General features: G+C 36.9%; 1 protein-coding gene across 18 annotated transcripts in view; it reads left to right on the top strand.

Annotated features, from left to right (window-relative positions):
- The window catches only part of ANKS1B (ankyrin repeat and sterile alpha motif domain containing 1B), a 1,065,346-nt gene that overhangs the window by 425,005 nt on the left and 620,495 nt on the right, over window positions 1-19,846 (top strand). For all 18 annotated transcript variants that reach the window (XM_043440436.1, XM_043440451.1, XM_043440445.1 and 15 more), the window contains one exon: window positions 17,990-18,170. In XM_043440436.1, coding sequence (XP_043296371.1) covers window positions 17,990-18,170 — 181 coding nt within the window. The remainder of the gene's footprint in view (window positions 1-17,989; window positions 18,171-19,846) is intronic.

Here is a 19,846-nt window from a genome sequence, read left to right as displayed (position 1 = left end):
TCAAAAATTGTAATTTTTTAATTCATCTAATCTATTTTGCTTGCTTTCAACTTTAATTTATTTGGAATATATATGTATTGAATGCCAGGTCATCTAGTGACTCTAATTTCCATACTCACTCCACATTTTTTTTCATTTATTTTTATTAGTTGGAGGCTAATTACTTTACAATATTGTAGTGGTTTTTGCCATACATTGACATGAATCAGCCATGGATATACATGTGTTCCCCATCCTGAACCCCCCTCCCACCTCCCTCCCCATCCCATCCCTCTGGGTCATCCCAGTGCACCAGCCCTGAGCACTTGTCTCATGCATCAAACCTGGACTGGCGATCTGTTTCACACTTGATAATATACACATTTCAATGCTATTCTCTCAGATCATCCCACCCTCGCCTTCTCCCACAGAGTCCAAAAGTCTGTTCTATACATCTGTGTTTCTTTTTCTGTCGTGCATATAGGGTTATCATTACCATCTTTCTAAATTCCATATATATGTGTTAGTATGCTGTATTGGTGTTTATCTTTCTGGCTTACTTCACTCTGTACAATGGGCTCCAGTTTTATCCATCTCATTAGAACTGATTCAAATGAATTCTTTTTAATGGCTGAGTAATATTCCATGGTGTATATGTACCATAGCTTCCTTATCCATTCGTCTGCTGATGGGCATCTAGGTGCTTCCATGTCCTGGCTATTATAAACAGTGCTGCTATGAACATTGGGGTGCACGTGTCTCTTTCAGATCTGGTTTCCTCAGTGTGTATGCCCAGAAGTGGGATTGCTGGGTCATATGGCAGGTCTGTTTCCAGTATTTTTAAGGAATCTCCACACTGTTCTCCATAGTGGCTATACTAGTTTGCATTCCCACCAACAGTGTAAGAGGGTTCCCTTTCCTCCACACCCTCTCCAGCATTTATTGTTTGTAGAGTTTTGGATAGCAGCCATCCTGACTGGCGTATAATAGTACCTCATTGTGGTTTTGATTTGCATTTCTCTGATAATGAGTGATGTTGAGCATCTTTTCATGTGTTTGTTAGCCATCTGGATGTCTTCTTTGGAGAAATGTCTGTTTAGTTCTTTGGCCCATTTTTTGATTGGGTTGTTTATTTTTCTAGAGTTGAGCTGCAGGAGTTGCTTGTATATTTTTGAGATTAATCTTTTGTCTGTTGCTTCGTTTGCTATTATTTTCTCCCAATCTGAAGGCTGTCTTTTCACCTTGCTTATAGTTTCCTTTGTTGTGCAAAAGCTTTTAAGTTTAATTAGGTCCAATTTGTTTATTTTTGCTTTTATTTCCAATATTCTGGGAGGTGGGTCATAGAGGATCTTGCTGTGATTTATGTCGGAGAGTGTTTTGCCTATGTTCTCCTCTAGGAATTTTATAGTTTCTGGTCTTACATTTAGATCTTTAATCCATTTTGTCACTCCACTTTTTTAAAAACTCTTTTGATCAGACAGTGCCACCAAAATCAAGCAATAGTCATCAACTTACAGCAGAAAAATTTTGTGCAAATCTAATCTTAACTAGAGAAATAGTCCATGAAAATTAGTGTTGTCTGATAAAGAGCATGTAACTAAAAATGTGCAGTGTGATGTGACAGAAAGAATACTTATACTAAGAAATGCATAAAGAAAAAAATCATCCCTCAGCTTTAATAACCATTAATATTAGACCTTTTCTATACACATATTAATTTTAAAAATTATGTCATAGTATGTATATTGCTCTACAACTTGTTTTTCAATCTAAAGGATATATTCTCCCATTCTTTCATGATTTGAAATATCATAATTTTTAATGCTTGCTTATGTGCCCATGATTGATAAACTCACCAAAATGTTCTCATCTCATGTCAGGGGAAAAAAATATTCTTTCATTTGTTTACTTGGTAGATAAAGTACAGTCTATACTTTATAGCATAGAACTGGTGATAGATATATTCTAAATCCCTTTCTTCAGGGAGACTTAGATGGAAACTATGTTAAGGATGGGAAATTTTCAGAGAGTTGGGAAATTAAAATGGAGAGAGTCTCCACTGCAGATGAGGGTCCCTTTTCCTTTGGCACTTTTACTGAAGTTGGTGGTCCAGGAGTCACACCATTTCTGAGGCCAACTTCACGATCATGCCAGGAAATGGCTTTAAAAATGGTCTTTAAGGACCACACCAGCCCTTAGCATCTGAGGCAAAAGAGAGGATTAAAGTCACAGGAGACAGACAACTCAGTCTTTAGTATAGTCCAGAATGCCCTTCCTTTTAGGAGTCCCTCTGACACCTGATAACTAATACATTATCCAGATCAGATCCTTGATAAACATGTTGGTAGGGACTTGCAAGGTCATGCCATTGAACCTGGATCAGCTTATCCACAGTCTTGGCAGTGTCGGTGGTCAGTGGATGCAGTGACAATACATTGGTCAACAATATGGCCATCATACAAGTTTGCTACCTGTGCTCTTATATGGGCAATGATGTGGTCATTGGTCCCTCTGCAATGCTAAAGTTGTCATAAATGACCTTGGCAGGGGAAGCAAGCAAAGCAGATAGTGATACAGAAAGCACTGTTATCAACCCGGAGGGAATTATCACAGTTCTCATGGTTCATTATAATCACAAAGACAGGGACATTGATAGAGTGGCAGAGATGATGACCCTCTTGGCTCTATTCTTTAAGTGTGCCTCCATCTTCTCTAGGGTGTGAAGATACCAGTGAAAACCACTGCATACTTAACACAAGCATTATCCTTTTTGCTGTTGCTGGTGTTTGCTTCTGGAAGATGGAGATGGTCTTCCTATTTATCACACAGTTTTGATTCTCAGCTTTGATCTTGCCCTTCTACTTGCATGGGAGAGTTATATTGGAAAGTGAAGATGTAGTCTGTAAAAGGTCCCAAGAGGGGACAATATCCATGGAACATTATAGTTATATAATTTTTCATGTATTTTCCAGATAATCCTTAAGGTAGGACAGTGTTTGATGACATGGGGGATTTTAAAGCTACTACTGCTTGTACAACAATTAGAATATCCAAGTCGCTTAAGAAAGAAAGAAGGAAATGAGGAGAGGATGGAAAGGAGGGAAGGATAGGGGAAGGAGAAGGAGGAGGAACAAAAAAATAAATAGAAAAAGGTAAAAATAAATGCTATAAAATAGGATGACAGAGAGAGATTAAACAGGGCCCTTACATTTAGTGAATGTAAATGAGTTAAAGAGTTCCATTTTGAGAAGAGATTGTTCCATCAAAATGCAAACTCTAAATTATGATGTTTGAAAGTGACACATAATTTTGAAAATAAAGAAAAAAATGCCAAAAACTTAAAGTAGAAAAAGCATTTATTATGTGCAAAATAAAATGCAGCTGTCAAAAATATTTAAAACAGACAAAGTAGAATTCTAGATAAAATTCATTAGGAGCAAGTAGAATTTTTATATTGATGAAGTACATAATCCATAATAAACATATAGAAATCACAAATCCTGTTTTCCTGCTTATAATATTTCACTGAAATAAATATACCTCCTTCAGATGGCAACTAAAATGACATTTCCTTAGAGAAGCTGTTCCTTACACCCCAAGTTAGATTGGATCCCACATCTCTGTCTTCCTAGCATCCTCTAACTCCTTCACAGCACTTTTCACTTTTCCACTCCTTGTCTGTCTTGTTCACTAGAATATGAGGTCCATAAGGGAAAGCACTATATCTGTGTTTTAGTTAATATTGTTAATACTGTTCTTTAACCTGGTAAATGGAGAAGATAGCAAAGTCAACCTTGAGCAGTCCCAGAAGAAAAATTATTTTCTGCTGATTTTCTCTTGTTTAGTGAGCCACTGAATGAACAAACACTGATCCACAACTTTATGTTTCTTTTGGTTTAAATGTATTTAATGAACAGTTTCTTTCTCCAAAGTTGCTATCTGTTGCCTGCTATTCAAACTACCAACAACCTCTTAACTTTCTGCTTGATAAAGTCACCTCTGTGTTTTTTGGACCTCCTAACAAATATGCTTTCTAAAATTGCTTATCCACAGTTGAGTAGTAGAGATTATTTGGAGTGTGCTTTCTCCCCAGCCCCATGATCCATCATGGCCTCGAGTCTTCATTCCTTCAGATCAGTGATGGGTGGCTTTTTAGGGATGTTCTACCAGGATCTCTGCCCCTTACTTCCCACCAGACTCTCCTTACAGCTTGCTTCTTTAGGCGCTCCTTATAGTTTTCAGGGCAGCTATTTTAAATACTTCTGTAAATTATTATGTAATTACTTCCCACTGTTTTGAAACTGAAACTGAAAAAAGAAAGGCACAAATTACCTGTATCAGGAAATAAACAGGGACTATCATCACAAATTCAATAGACATCAAGTTTAATAAAGGAATATTACAAGCCACTCTACCCAAATAAATTTGACAACTAAGGTTAAATGAACCAATTTTTCTTAAAACACAAACTATTGCAATTCACCCAATATTAAAAAGATAATGTGAATGGTTCTATAGCTACTGAAGAAATTGAATTCATGATTTTTTAATATTTCAAAAAATAAATCTCCATGCTCACATGATTTTGCTGGAGAATTATAACAAACATTTAAAGGATTAATTCTAATTATAAACTGTCCTTTGATACCAAACCAGGCAGTATATTTAAAGGAAAACAGACAAATAAAAACCCCAACAACAAAAGAGTAAAAATTATAGAGCAATATCCTTCATGAATACAGACACAAAATTGCTTAAATAGAGCTCAACAATATATGCAAAGAATTATACACTATGACTGATAGAGTTTATTCCAGGTATACAAGATTGGATCAGTGTTTGAAAATCTATAAAGAAGAAAAAACATAGGATCATGTCAGTTGAAGCAGAAAAAGCTTTCAACAGTTCCTTTTCATGATTAAGGAAAAAAAAAACTATCAAAAGAGAGAAATAGAGGAGAACTTCCTCAACTTGATAAAGAACACCTACTAAAACCCACCAGCTGACATAATATTTAATAGTGAAAATTTGAATGTTTTCCTTCTAAGATCAAAAACAAGGTAAGGATGTCTTCTTTTTTCACCACTGTTATTCAGCATAGTTCTAGAGGTTCTAGCCTGTACAGTAAAGAGGGGGAAAGAAAGGGGAAGACATAAAAGACATACAGATGAGAAAGGAAGAAATACAACTTTTCTTATTTGCAGAGGATAAAATTGCCTATGCAGGAGATCCCAAAGAATCTACAAAAAATTCTACAATAAGGTCAGAGGATACAAAATAAACACTGAAAATGAAAACCAGGATAAGATAGCACCTGACTTCTGTCAAAGTGGCTGTTATCAAGAAGACAACAAATAATAAGTGTTAGCAAGGAAGTGTAGAAAAGGGGACCCTTGTACATTGTTGTTGGAAGTGTAAATTCATGCAACCACTATGGAGAACAGTGTGAAGTTTCCTCCAAAAATTGAAAATAGGAGTACCATATAACATAGCAATATCACTCCTGTGTATCCAAAGAAAATGGAAATACTAATTAAAAAATGATATATACACTCCTATGTCTATTGTAGCATTATTTGCAGTAGCCAAGCTATAGAAACAACTTAAGTACTCATCAATAGATAAAAGGATAAGAAGACAAGACACTACACACATACAGTGGAATATTAATCATAAAAAATATGAAATCTTGCCATTTGTGCAACATGGATGGACTCAGTGGGCATTTATGCTACTGAACTAAGTCAGACAGAGAAAGACAAATGCTGTATGATTTCATTTATATGTGAAATCTGAAAACAAAACAAATGCACAAACATAACAAAACAGAAACAGGGTCATAGATACAGAAAACAAACTGGTGGCTGCCAGAGGGGAGGGCATGGGGAGGTTAAGAGGAGTAGGTGAGGGGTATTAAAAGCTTCCAGCTACAAAATAAAGGCACCGCTGGATATGAAATGTATTGTGTGGGGAATATACTCATTAATAACATAGCATCTTTGTATGGTAATGAATGGTAACTGGACTTAGCATAGCGATCACTTTGACACATAGATAAATATCAAATCACTATGCTATGCACCAGGAGTTACAGAGTATTTTAGGTCAATTATACTTGAAAAACAAGCAAACTCATAGATAAAGAGATCAGATTTGTGTTACTAGAAGCAGGGGGTCAGGGAAGAGGGAGTTGGATGAAAATAGTCAAAAGGTACAAACGTCCACTTATGACATTTATGTATGAAGGGTGAAAGTGCAATATGATAAATATAATTAACATAGTGTATGTTATATGTGAAGGTTGTTAAGAGAATAAATCCTTAGTTTTCATCACAAGGAAAATTATTGCTTTCTTTTATTTTGTATCTCTAGTTGGATGTTCGCTAAACTTATTGTGGTGATAATTTTATGATGTAGATAAGTTAAATCATTATGTTATATACATTAAACTTATACAGTGCTGTATATCAATCACAACTGGAGAAGGAAATGGCAACCCACTGCAGTATTCTTGCCTGAGAAATACCATGGATAGAGGAGCCTGACCGGCTGTGGCCCATGGGGTCACAAGAGTCAGACACGACTGAGCATCACACACACTATAGTTTTGCAAGATGTTAAATATATTTGGGGGAAACCAGGAAAAGGTCACAAGCAGTTTCTCTGTATTATTTCTTACAACTGCATGTGAATCTACAATTATCTCCAAACAATTAGTTGAAAAAATTGAGCTGTGAAAATAAAAGCAACATGCACCTTTATTTGTAAAAAATTTTTCTTTTGTTCACACAGTGTTATGAGCTTCCTGTTTTGGCTGCTCAGGACACATCATTTATAATCTATTGCGTAATTAAACTTCCTGCTGTTCTTGGACTGAAACAAGTCATTTTAAATTATTTTTTTAAAGAAACTAAATTGGGAAATAAAGCTGGCTTTATTTTTAATCTTGGACACATTTGAATTTGATTTCAGCATCTTTGAAATATTAATACATAGATATTTGGTGTGCCTAATTCAAAAAATATTTTTGGCAAGATCATCATGACTATTTTAATGCTGGGAGAATCTTCTATAAAAATAAACCTCATGGTTTAGAGGTTAAAGGCGCTAAAGTTATTCACTGTCTGCACTGAGCCCGAGCTACTTAACACTTTTATAAAAGAAAATTAGAATAAAAATCACAGCTTTATTACCCTTTCATGGCTGCGGAGTCTTTCCAATTAAAGTTTGAATACCTTGTATGAGGAAACTAACTCTTATGAAGAAATATGTATTACAGACTACTTACAAAGTTTTACACTCATGATTATATATGAATACTAGGAATACACTAACAGTTTTACCATTTTCTCTTTTATTGGAAGATGAATATATATGTTATCCATAGCCAAATATCTCCACACAAAAATTAAATTAATTGCAGACATAAAAGCAGGAAATATGAATATTTTTAAAAATTCTGCCCTTCAATAAAACACCTTGTGTCTCTAAGAGTTTAAAACATAACTGATTTAGATTCTCTTTGTTCCTATTTCCCACACACTTGTGCTTTTTTCAATACCTTTTAAAACAATGGTTTTTAAAAACTCAATGCTGTCATTAGACTGAAGAGTAGGAAAATCGCTCATTGATGTGAAGCGAGGCACTCAAGAACTGTGAGGCTCTTGTCTCTGCTTGTAGCTTTATGTTTACTTTTTTTTTAACCTTTAGTGTGATGTCCTGGGGGATAAATGCAATCAATTTGAAATTCCATAGATCTATGTTATAGCTTTAGCTCTTCTACTTTTAAACTGTGGGGCTATCTTTAAATCTCAAGTTCATTGTGAAATGGAAAGAGTCATAGTTACTTTTAATACTAACCTTTTACGTTTAAATTAGATAACAAATCTCAAGCTCCTGGAAGAATGTCTACTCTTCTTAGGCACGCAATATTGACTCACATTCACTTTAACTTCCTCCTCACGGTGGCATCTTTTTTCCCCTCTTCAGCCATAATCTATCTATAGAGGAGAGGAATAGTATTTTGTTTGCCTAAAGATAAGATTTGTATCTTTAGAAAGAGGTCTTAATCATTATTAACTATTGTATTCATGATAAAAATTGGGCATTTTAAAGTTTTTTCCTCTTACTACAAAGAAAGAAAATATAAACTGCTTCCAATTTGCATGACGTATAATAATAGGTTTAATAATATCTACTCTCTACTGTAGTGTTGTCTTTGCTCTCTCATATCCCGTCTTTATGCTCCCTTAAAAGGGATGGACGGAAATATGAGAATTCTAACTCAATATACATAACTGAGCCCAAGTATTTGCATCTTCTCCTTCCCTACAGCAATTAAAATGGTAAAATAAATATTAAAATAAGAATAAATCTATAGCGCAGTGGTAAAGAATCCATCTGTCAATGCAGGAGACCCAAGAGACTAGGGTTCAGTCCCTGGGTCAGGAAGATCCCCTGGGGTAAGAAATGGCAATCCACTGCAATATCCTTGCCTGGAGAATCCCATGGACAGGGGACCTGGCGGGCTGCAGCCCACGGGGTCACAGAGAGCTGGACACTACTGAGCACCACACGGCAGTGATGAAAAGCAGGGAGTGATGCTATTAGAGGCGTTTGGGAAGTTTTGGAAGATAAAAACAAATGGTGTTGGATTTAGCTAGGGATTAGTCTGGGCAAATAAAATACCTCAGCAGCATGACCTCAACGTGAAGCAGTTGACTTTATTTTCCTGCCACCTGGTAATAACTGTCTCAGTAAGGTGAAGTCAGCTAAAGCCCCTACAGTGGGAACTGGGGCAGGAAAGAGAAATGAAGCAGTATCGTTCGTAATCAAAAGTGGTCTACCAAGAACGCCAAATATTTGAGGAAAATCAGCAACCAAAAAGAAAGGAACCAAGATCAATGAATAGAGTGAATGACCTTTCAGAAAACAAAAATTAATGCCAGAGAAAGATTGGAATTGGTTTCCTCAGAATGATTTGGGAGGTTATTGAATTCAGAAAAGAACAGGCTATTTTTTTTAATGCAAATCATTTTTTTTTAACTTAGAAAACAAAAAAATTATTGAAAATTAAATATAGGATCATCACTTCTGAAGTTCTAATAACATGCATAAATGTTTCATGCCTTATTTTATTTGTTCACTGATGTATTCTTGAAAGTCTAGAACAGTGCCTGACACATGGCTAATGGTAGAATTTTTTGAATAAATTATAGAACATCAAATAGTAGAATATCTCAGAGTATAAAACAAGAAAGATTATAGAGATTCAGTATCTATTTATTATGAACTCTAGAAGTAGGAGGAGAAGCCACAACAGTAATTAAGAAAGGGAATATAGATCAATAGGAATACAGTAGAGAGCAAAAATGTAAACCCAGTCTATATTTAGAAATATAGTACATGATAAAGGTGGCATTTTAAATTAGTAAAGAAAAAAAATGATGGTATTGGGACAGTAGGCTATCATTGGTGGAAAAATTACTTAGAATTAAAATTGTCACTGTATACCATATACACAAAATATTTCAAGTTGATTAAAATCCTAAAAGGAAACACCACTGGTCTAGCTTCCCATTTTTACCACCCCACCTCATCCCCATTTAAAAAGGATAAGAAAGCATCTAATTATTTTTGCCACTGACTTGACAGTATATTGCTTTGTGTTGATATAATTTATCAATGGGCCAGTGTCTAGGAAGTCTATCATCTCCAGGTATTTCTGCTGATGAAAGTGAAAGTGTCACTCACTCAGTCATGTCCAACTCTTTGCGACCCTATGGACTGTGGTCTACAGGCTCCTCTATCCATGGAATTATCCAGGCAAGAATACAGGAGTGGGTAACCACTCCTTTCTCGAGGGGCTCTTACCAACCCGAGGATGAGACCCGCGTCTCCTGCATTGCACGTGGATTTTTTGCCATGTGAGCCACCAGGGAAGCTCATTTCTGCTAATACCACTCATTATTTTTCTGACATTCATCCATCTTCTCTGGGAACTCATTTTGAACCTCAGTTTTGCTTGCATAATTTAATGTCATTATTGACTTTTGTTAGCACCACTTTTTCTTTTTGCTGACACCAATATATCCTTTTAGTCCTATCTGACATTTTATTAGAAGGTTGATGAGGTCCCTTTATAATTAAATTAAGTGAATTAAAATGATTTAAAGTCCACTTAAATTCAAGTGTAAGTGGATTTTTTAAAAACTGTCCATTAGTTTAAATAATTTGAATATAACGAAGGAGGAAACAGAAGTGGATATTTGAAACTTAGATTCCAATCTAGAGAAAATTTAGAAGTAAATGTAAACATTACCTAAATCTCATCCTAGTTAGGAATTTTGGGCCCTCATTTTATTCTTATGTGAATCATATCTATCTGGTTTACGGTAATGCCATTAAATTCCCTAGGTTGGGAAGATTCCCTGGAGGAGGAAATGGCAACCCACTCCACTCTCTTTGCCTGGAGAATCCCACTGACAGAGGAGCCTGGTGGGCTGCAGCCCATGGGGTTGCAAAGAGTTGGACAAGACTGAGGCAACTTGGCATGCATGGCATCAGAATGCTGCATTTCATTTATATCTCTGTAGAGCATAGGCATATTCTTACGAACTTGATTCGGATTGATGAAGAGAATCCAAAATAAGGGTAGGGGATGCATGCTATCCTGTATGTGACACCAGTAAATTCACGCATTAGTCCATTTGTAGCGATAATTAAGATGCCACTGGCTTCACTGATGTGGGACCAGTGCAGTGTCAACAGGCTTCATGCTAAGAAAACCCCATGTTTGGATTTTAATACTCTTGCATAGCTGTCTAAAATTCTTAACTCTTATCTCTGTATTTGTATTTTGTGAGTGAAGTCAGTGGGATAATGGAGTATGTGCTGGGGCTTGGAGCCTTGTCTCATCCGTGGTCCCACCACCCTCCACCTCCCTACATTACTGAGGAACACCTGATCCCCCAACCCCAGTCTCCCAGCCGGCCCGCCACTGCATACACAGCCCTGAGAACCTGAGTGCGGGAATGATCGCGTGTGAGTCTACGCACTGAGCTGCAGGGGAACCCCTGGGAGCCTGTGAGGGTCGCTCTCATCCTGTAAGTGTCCTTGTGTGCGAGGGCTGTGACAGCACATGGCAAATAAAGCCGCCACGGCAGATCTAGAGAAAGACTATGGAGTAAAGGGGAAACTTCTCCCTGCTTTTGGAGCAAAGAGCCCCACGTTTCCATTTTGGGCTGGGTCCAGCACCCCCATGTAACTGGCCTTGACTCACGATCATTCATGTGTCTACTTAGTGTGAGGTCCTCAGAAATATTCCCTAGTCAGTCACCCAGGGATCACCAACTTACTCTCTGCTGTAGGACCAGAGAGTGAAATAGTCCAGGCTTTGTGAGTCATATGGTCTCTGCTGCAACTATTCAACTCTGCTACCATATCATGAAGACAGCCATAGACAATATTTACTTTAAAAATATATATATTATTTATTTTTGGCTATGCTGCTGCTTTATTGCTGCCCATCCGCTTTTTCTAGTTTCTAGGTGAGTGAGGGCTACTCTCTAGTTGACATGCACAGGCTTCTTCTTGCAGTAGATTCTCTTGTTGCAGAGCACAGATTCTAGGCACTTGGGCTTCAGTAGTTGTGGTGCAAGGGCGCAGTTGCCTTGCATCAGGTGAAATCCTAGTTCCTGGACCAGGGATCAAACCTGTGTCCCCTCCATTGGCAGGCAGACTCTCAACCACCGGACCACCAGGGAATTCCCTATGTATAATTAAATACTTATAAGTGAATAAACATGGACTATGTTCTGATACAACTTTATTTAAAAACATTGCAATTTGGGTTTATACAATTTTCACCTGTCACTATTATTTTCCTATTTTTTTTCCAGCCATTAAAAGATGTAAAAATATTCTTAGCTCACAGGCTTTAAACAAATAGTCAGAAGCCTGGGTTTGGCACGTGATCTATAGTTTGCTGACTCTAGTTAAGTGAATATATGTGGGAGCAAGCCCTATAGCTAGGGCCATATGAATGCTGGCCACAAGGCAGGGGAGATATTTTAGAGGCCCCACTTATTTTAGACATTGAAATTTGACAAATTCCATTTGTAATGTCAGCGAATTGTAAAAAATATTTTTTTTTATACTGAATGGCTTAGCAGGATTCCATCAGAATAGTTTTTTTGAAAAGATAGAATCTATTAAAAGTTTAAGCAAATATTCCAGACTCATCCTCTTTTATTTCCATTTTTTATATCTCTATCATCTCTTTATTTTTTTCTCCCATTGCTGTTACTTCCCCCCATAGATATCTCTTTTTAATTCTGCCTCTGTCCTTTGTGTTTTTGAGGCACCATCTGTTTGTCTCTAGGTCTGAATACATGAACATTCTTTCTAATCTAAGTTCTTCCTGCTAACTACTTATGTAATCTGGAGGGATGAGGTTCAGAGGGAGATGGAAGGCGGGTTCAGCAGAGAGGGGACACGTATGAATATGACTGATTCATGCTGATGTATAGCAAAGAGCATCACAATATTGTAAAGCAAATGTCCTCCATTTAAAATAAATAAATAAAAATTTAAAATCTTTCTATTATTTCATCTTTCAGTGTTTATTTACTTATTTTTATTCATGCATCTGGCTGTGTTGGGCCCCAGCGGTGCCATGCAGGACCTTTTGCTGTGGCATGCTCAGGCTCTGTAGCTCTGGCACGTGGGCTCACTTGCCCTGTGGCATGCGACATCCCAGTTCCCTGACCAGCTGTCCAGCCTGACTCCCATGCTCGGAAGCAGGATTCTTAACCACTGGACCACCAGGGAAACCCCACTGCTTATGTAACCCTGAGTGGATCATTTAACCCCCTGAGCCACTGCCTTCTGTGCTGGTTAGAGTAAGTAGTTCTGGGACCCCCCAGACAAACGCAGGGTCTCAGTAGTTTCACACAGAGGGTGTTTACTTCAGCCTCTCATAAAGCCCACGGTGGGTTGACTGACCTCCCTCCACCTTGAAACTACATCATCTGGTGAGTAAGAGAGGGATGGAGGAGGCTTACTTCTACTAACAAGTCAGTTAATCAGTTACATGGCCTCAACCTAAATGCACATAAGGCTGAGGAGTAAAAGAGAATCTATGCTTATGGTTTTGTTGAGCACGAAAATGATATGTAAAATGATCCCTTAAAACAGGGATTAGCTAACAATTTCTCTGAAGAAACAGTAAATATTTGCGGTGTTGTAGATAATATGGCCTCTGTTACTACTCAAATTCATCATTGCAGTGTTCAGAGAACTTGTAGACAATAAGTGAATGAATGAACATAGTTGTATTCCAATAAAACTTTATTTTCATTATCAGGAGACAGGCCAGATTTGGGCCACAGGCCATAGTTTGCTGATCCCTTTCTTAGAGCATGACTAACATATAATGATTCTCATTTTCCATCACCTCAGATGCTCAGGGAACTTTGGGCAATGGCTCCTCACTACCTCAGTGTTCCTTAAGCTGACTTATGATACCTATAGATAGTTCTGAATAACCAAATAAGAATGAGATCAGATGATCACTGGTCACTGATCACTGATTTCTTCCCTTTGGAATTTCCATTAGCCTCTCTCCTTTCCTCTTGATATGTTATTTGAAGATTGAAGCTATGCTACAGTGAAATCACAGTACTCTGCTCAAAGAAAGAAAGAAAGGGAAATATCATGTAGATTTGCATAATCATGTAGACTAAGAAGTCTATACTGAGTCCCAAGAGCATACAGGCATCAGTGCAGTTCAGTTCAGTCGCTCAATAGTGTCCGACTGTCTGCAACCTCATGGACTGCAGCATGCCAGGCTTCCCTGTCCATCACCAACTCCAAGAGCCAACTCAAACTTATGTCCATTGCGTTGGTGTTGCCATCCAACCATCTCATCCTCTGTCGTCCCCTTCTCCTCCTGCCTTCAATCTTTCCCAGCCTCAGGGTCTTTCCCAATGAGTCGGTTCTTTGCATCAGGTGGCCAAAGTATTGGAGTTTAATCTTCAACATCAGTCCTTCCAATGAATATTCAGGACTGATTTCCTTTAGGATGGACTGGTTGGATCTCCTTGCAGTCCAAGGGACTCTCAAGAGTCTTCTCCAACACTACAGTTCAAAAGCATCAATTCTTTGGCACTCAGCTTTCTTTATAGTTCAACTCTCACATCCATACATGACTACTGGAAAAACCATAGCTTTGACTAGGTGGACCTTTGTTGGTAAACTAATGTCTCTGCTTTTTAATATGCTGTCTAGGTTAGTCATAGCTTTTCTTCCAAGGAGCAAGTGTCTTTTAATTTCATGGCTGCAGTCACCATCTGCAGTGATTTTGGAGCCTAAGAAAAAGTCTCTCACTGTTTCCATTCTTTCCCCATCTACTTGCCATGAAGTAATGGGACCAGATGCCATGATCTTAGTTTTCTGCATGTTGAGTTTTAAGCCAACTTTTTCACTCTCCTCTTTCACTTTCATCAAGAGGCCCTTTAGTTCTTCTTCACTTTCTGCCATAAGGGTGGTGTCACCTGCATATGTAAGGTTATTTATATTTCTCCCAACAATCTTGATTCCAACTTGTGCTTCATCCAGCCTCCTGTTTCTCATGATGTACTCTGCATGCAGATAAGTTAAATAAGCTGGGTGACAATATACAGCCTTGATGTACTCCTTTCCCTATTTGGAACCAGTCTGTTGTTCCATGTCCAGTTCTAACTGTTGCCTCTTGACCTGCATACAGATTTCTCAGGAGGCAGGTCAGGTGGTCTGGTATCTCCATTTCTTTAAGAATTTTCCACAGTTTGTTGTGATCCACACAGTCAAAGGCTTTGGCATAGTCAACAAAGCAAAAGTAGATGTTTTTCTGGAACTCTCTTGCTTTTTTTATCCAGCAGATGTTGGCAATTTGGTCTCTGGTTCCTCTGCCTTTTCTAAATCCAGCTTGAACATCTGGAAGTTCATGGCTCAAGTACTGTTGAAGCCTGGCTTGGAGAATTTTGAGCATTACTTGCTAACGTGTGAGATGAGTGCAATTGTGCAGTAGTTTGAACATTCCTTGGCATTGCCATTCTTTGGAATTGGAATGAAAACTGACCTTTTCCAGTCCTGTGGCCACCACTGAGTACATCTTGTGTAATTCTGGTATAGGAGTGTATGCGTTTATATTGCCCACAAAAACCTTATCTTTTGGCATCTACCCAATCAAGAAATCTATGAGTCACCCTAGACTCCTCCCTGAAAATCAACTTTCACATCCAATCAGATGCCAAGATCTAAAGAACTAACCTCCTTAGTATCTCCTAAAAATATCTGTGATCTCCAATGCTACTGCAGCTGCAGTAGCAGGACCCCATTATGTCTTGGCTCAATTCAATAATATCCTTGTAGTCTCTCTTCCTCTTGTAGTCTCTCTGCCCTTACCTGTTCATTCTTTAAACTGCTAAAATGATTGTATTGAAATACAAACCCAACTATGAAACTCTCTTGCTTAGAAATCATCCAGTGGTTTCTTAAAATAGTCCCATGAAAGACCAAACTCCTTAATATGGCATTAGAGCCCTTCATGACTTGTCCCCTGAAACATCCGACATCTCACAGCGTGAACCCACCGCTACGTCACATACTCTGCTCTGCACCCATACTGAACCTTTTGCAGTTTGCACTTTCCCTCTTCCCATCCTCTTTTGTTTTCCTACCACCTCTGCTTTCCCTGGTGGCTCAGCTGGTAAAGAATCTGCCCGCACTTTGGGAGACCTGGGTTTGATCCCTGGGTTAGGAAGATCCCCTGGAGAAAGGAAAGGCTACCCACTCCAGTATTCTGGCCTGGAAAATTCCATGGACTGTATAGTCCATGGGGTTGCAAAGAGTTGGATACGACTGAGCAACTTTCACTTTCACTCACTACTTCAACAAGACTCAACTCAGCCATCAGTTACCTGCTTGTAGAGGCCTTTCCTAACTGTCTCTAAAGTAGAGGCTCACCTTTTACATCTTGTGTGCACTTCTCGTGATGCTTATCGCTGTACTATGCTGTACATAATCCTTGGATTGCTGGTTTCTTCTCTCATGCACCATCCCTCTTCCCACTTCAAGTCTGTAATCACCCAGAGAAAAGGGACAATGGCTTCCTCATCTTATTCATATAATACTGCTTACCAAGGTATCCACAATTTAGTATATACTTAGCAAATACTTGTAGAATAGATTAATGCAGAAAAATAGTTTATTTTCTTGCTTGATTGTATAACAAATTCTACTTCTAGTGGATTTAAAACATTGGATAATCAAGGTTCAGAAACATGTATTTCAGAAACATTTATAAGTAAAGGAATCATACACATCAGTTGGCTTTATCCTTGTAATGTTTATGAGAGGGTACATCATATAAATTTGGTTTGCTGACTTTATACAAAGTGAAACAAAAATAAAATACAATACAATGAGACAAAACCATGATAATGACATACCTGTGTTTCTATTAGAGCCAGGGTCATATCCATGTTTTTAATTGCAGTTATATAGTCTAGTAGGAAGAACATTGAAAGTGAATTGAGATTTAGTAGCCTCAAGGACAGACATTTCATGAGAAATCAAGCCTGACATTGAACACCAGTCTTTCATATTTCAAAAGAAACTGAGTCCTATGTGGGTATTAATTTGAATTGCATTACTGAGTTCATGTGTCATAATAATAAATGACTTACACTCATATAACAATATTTATGTGTCTTAACCATTCCTATAAAAATATTGCAAGGGTGAAAGTGTAAAGCATGTTATGATAATTTGAACACCTTAAGTAAAAAAAAAAAACCTCTGTAAAACACATTTTCAATATCATCAGCTATTTTAGATTATAGACTAAGTAATGTCTGCTTTTCAAAAAACATGATGAGCTGGAAGAGAAATGGTAACAAATATTTTGCAGGAAAATAATTGTGGAGTTCAGTGACAAAATTAGCAAGTATTTGAGGGCAGTGAAAGTGTTACTAAGCCAAAAGTTTATTGTACTTTTTGTACTTTGCAGAAAGTTAAGTACAATAAACTTTATTGTAAAGAGATTGTATTTAATCTCTTATTTTTGTGAGACTGTTAATATTTCATGAACATTGATAATAAGAATAAAACATAAGAAAACTTAAATTAGGAAGTGTATACAATCCTGAGAGCCAAGAAGACTGCAGTTTTTCTGAAGGGTGGTGTTAGAACCTCTGCTAGGCAAGAAAAAAAAGTGAATATAATTAAAATTGTGGGAAAAAACCCAGAAAACTGCTATAGGGAACAATCCATTACTGACAAAAGGTATAGATTATATCTGCTGTTACTCCATGATTTTACCATTTATGTTTAAATTGACTTTTTCTTTTTGCTATTTGGGGATTAATTTAAATCCTTAAAAAAGAAATCAAAGCTCACTACAAATACAAGTGGATTCTTAGATCCTAAAAAATGTTCTATACAAATTTACTTCATTTTAATGATGAAATTTCAGCATATGATACTTGGGGACAATATCTAATGTTCCCAGTTCCTTGGACTATATATAAAATTAAGAAATGGAACTGCCTTAGTTATGATTCCATATTTTAAGGACCCTTTTATTTCTTTATTAGACTCTATGTTCTCTGGGTCTGCCAAATGCAGAATCCTTTGTAAATGTTATGAATGAAAGGTGACTCAAAATTGCAACTTTCTGAATTGATCATTAAGAGGAATTCTGAGCACTGTATTTTTTGCAGTCTTCTGGAGAAATCTAACAAAAAAGTCTAAATTATTTTATCAACCATGCCATAACATTTTTTCATTAAACATTTTTTATTATTGAATTAAGGGATTATTTAATGTCTCTCTGTAAAACACAACTATATTTTATGTGTCAAAAACAGACAGTGTAACTTAAAAAAATCAGATTAAACTGATGGGGAAATTGGGCTGAAGATGAGCATGATCATATTAATACTTTTATCATGCTCATTTATTTTAGCCTAAACAACGAACATCTATTGTGTCTTCTTTGGATTTTCATCGAATGAATCACAACCAAGAATATTTTGAAATCAACACATCTACAGGGTGTACAAGCTTTACTTCCAACCCTCCAGTTAGTCCACTCACCTCTTCTGCAGCAACCACAGAAGTCAAGAACACGGAAACTGGCGATACAGGTAAAGCCGTTCATTTTATGCAGCTATATTTTTGAGTTTTTAAAACCAAAGCCTTTATGAGTTAGAGGAATTAAGAGGAATCTTCATACAAATCTCATTGTGTTTTTTGTTCATAACTTTATGCCAAGACTTTAAAGGCACCATCCAAAATGTGTGGAATAAAGTAATCATCAGCATATTTTCAGGTCTGACCTTTAAACAGAACCAATATCTAACCTTTTAAAACTAGAAATGGTTTTGAATAGCATGTTGTTATGGTTTCCAAATGTATTATGTCACCTACAGGTCACATCAAAAATCTTAAAATAGACTAATATTTAGTAATAATGTGGAAGGACAGTGAGGATTTGTTTTATATTGAAAGGTAAAATGTTGAATTTCACAAAGTAAAATGTTTAAGATAAGCCTTTATCTACTTTGAAAAATAGCATTTTGTTATCTTACACATAGGTGGCTTTGTTATATGTTATATTTAAGAACCTGCATATAAAGGCATTAGCACATGGTATATAATGAAGTAGAACAACTTTCTGAGTCAGTTCTGTCACTGATTTGCTGGATATTTTCCATCAAATTGCTTAACTTCTCTGATCTTTGAGTTGCTCCTCTGGAAAGGGGAGATAATATCTACTCTTTGGGTAGTTTTAGTAATAAATGAGCTGATTTATGTGAAGCATTTTGGAAACTATGAAACAATATTTTTATTTAGTGCTATCATTATTGCTTAATATTATTTTTTATTCTTAAATACTATTATTGTATGAAATCTATAGTCATTTTAAGAAAGGAAGAGCCAACTATACATCTGTACCCATGCCGAGATGGCTGACCTTTTCTTGACTTAAAAGCATAATCTAAATTAATGGATAAATCTACTGTTTATTTTATAAATGATTGCATGCACAAAAAATTAATCATTATAAAAATGTCAAGTGTTAATAGAACAAAGACTAATACATAACAACCTCACAAACAAATTTCCTGCTACAAAGCACTTTTAATAAGTGGACCAATGAATTTTTTATTATGTAAAAGAGAGCCATTTCAAAAGTAGCCTGAACTATAGTTAAAACTTCCTACTTGTTAGGCAGTATATTATGTAATCTAAGTATCAACTTAAGAATCATGTCCATCAACACCGGGAGCTTGCTCAAACTCATGTCTATCAAGTCGGTGATGCCATCCAACCATCTCGCCATAGTATTAATATGTAGAAAGATCCCCAAAGTGTTAATATATAGCAAATAGATTCAAGATGAGGTGAGGTTGGAGGCAGGAAGCAACAGTGCCATCAGCAGTGGAAAATATAAATGGATTTGAGAAACACAAGGAAAGAGTAATCAACAGGTCATGGCAACTGATCAGAGGTGTGATGGCGAGGAAGAAAAGTTCAAGAAAAGCCCTAAAATTTCTTGCTTAAGCAGATTAGTCAAATCTGACTGCCATTCTTTGAAATATGGAATTTTTTAAGTAAGAAGGAAGAGAGGGATGTGTCATGTAGGACCTAATATATGTCATTTTAAGAACTTTGGATTTCACTCAGAGTGAAATTGGGAGTCAGTTCAGGTCTTTCAGGAGAGTGACATGATGTAACTTCTATTTTATAAGAATTGCATCAACTCTTGTGTTGAGAATGGACTGTAGAAGGAGGATAAGTGTGGAAGCAAGGCCAGTAG

This window comes from Cervus canadensis, chromosome 21, assembly GCF_019320065.1.
Source record: "Cervus canadensis isolate Bull #8, Minnesota chromosome 21, ASM1932006v1, whole genome shotgun sequence".
Lineage (NCBI taxonomy): Eukaryota > Metazoa > Chordata > Mammalia > Artiodactyla > Cervidae > Cervus > Cervus canadensis.
The sequence above is the reverse complement of the archived record's forward strand: the minus strand, read 5'-3'. Positions and strand labels throughout refer to the sequence as shown.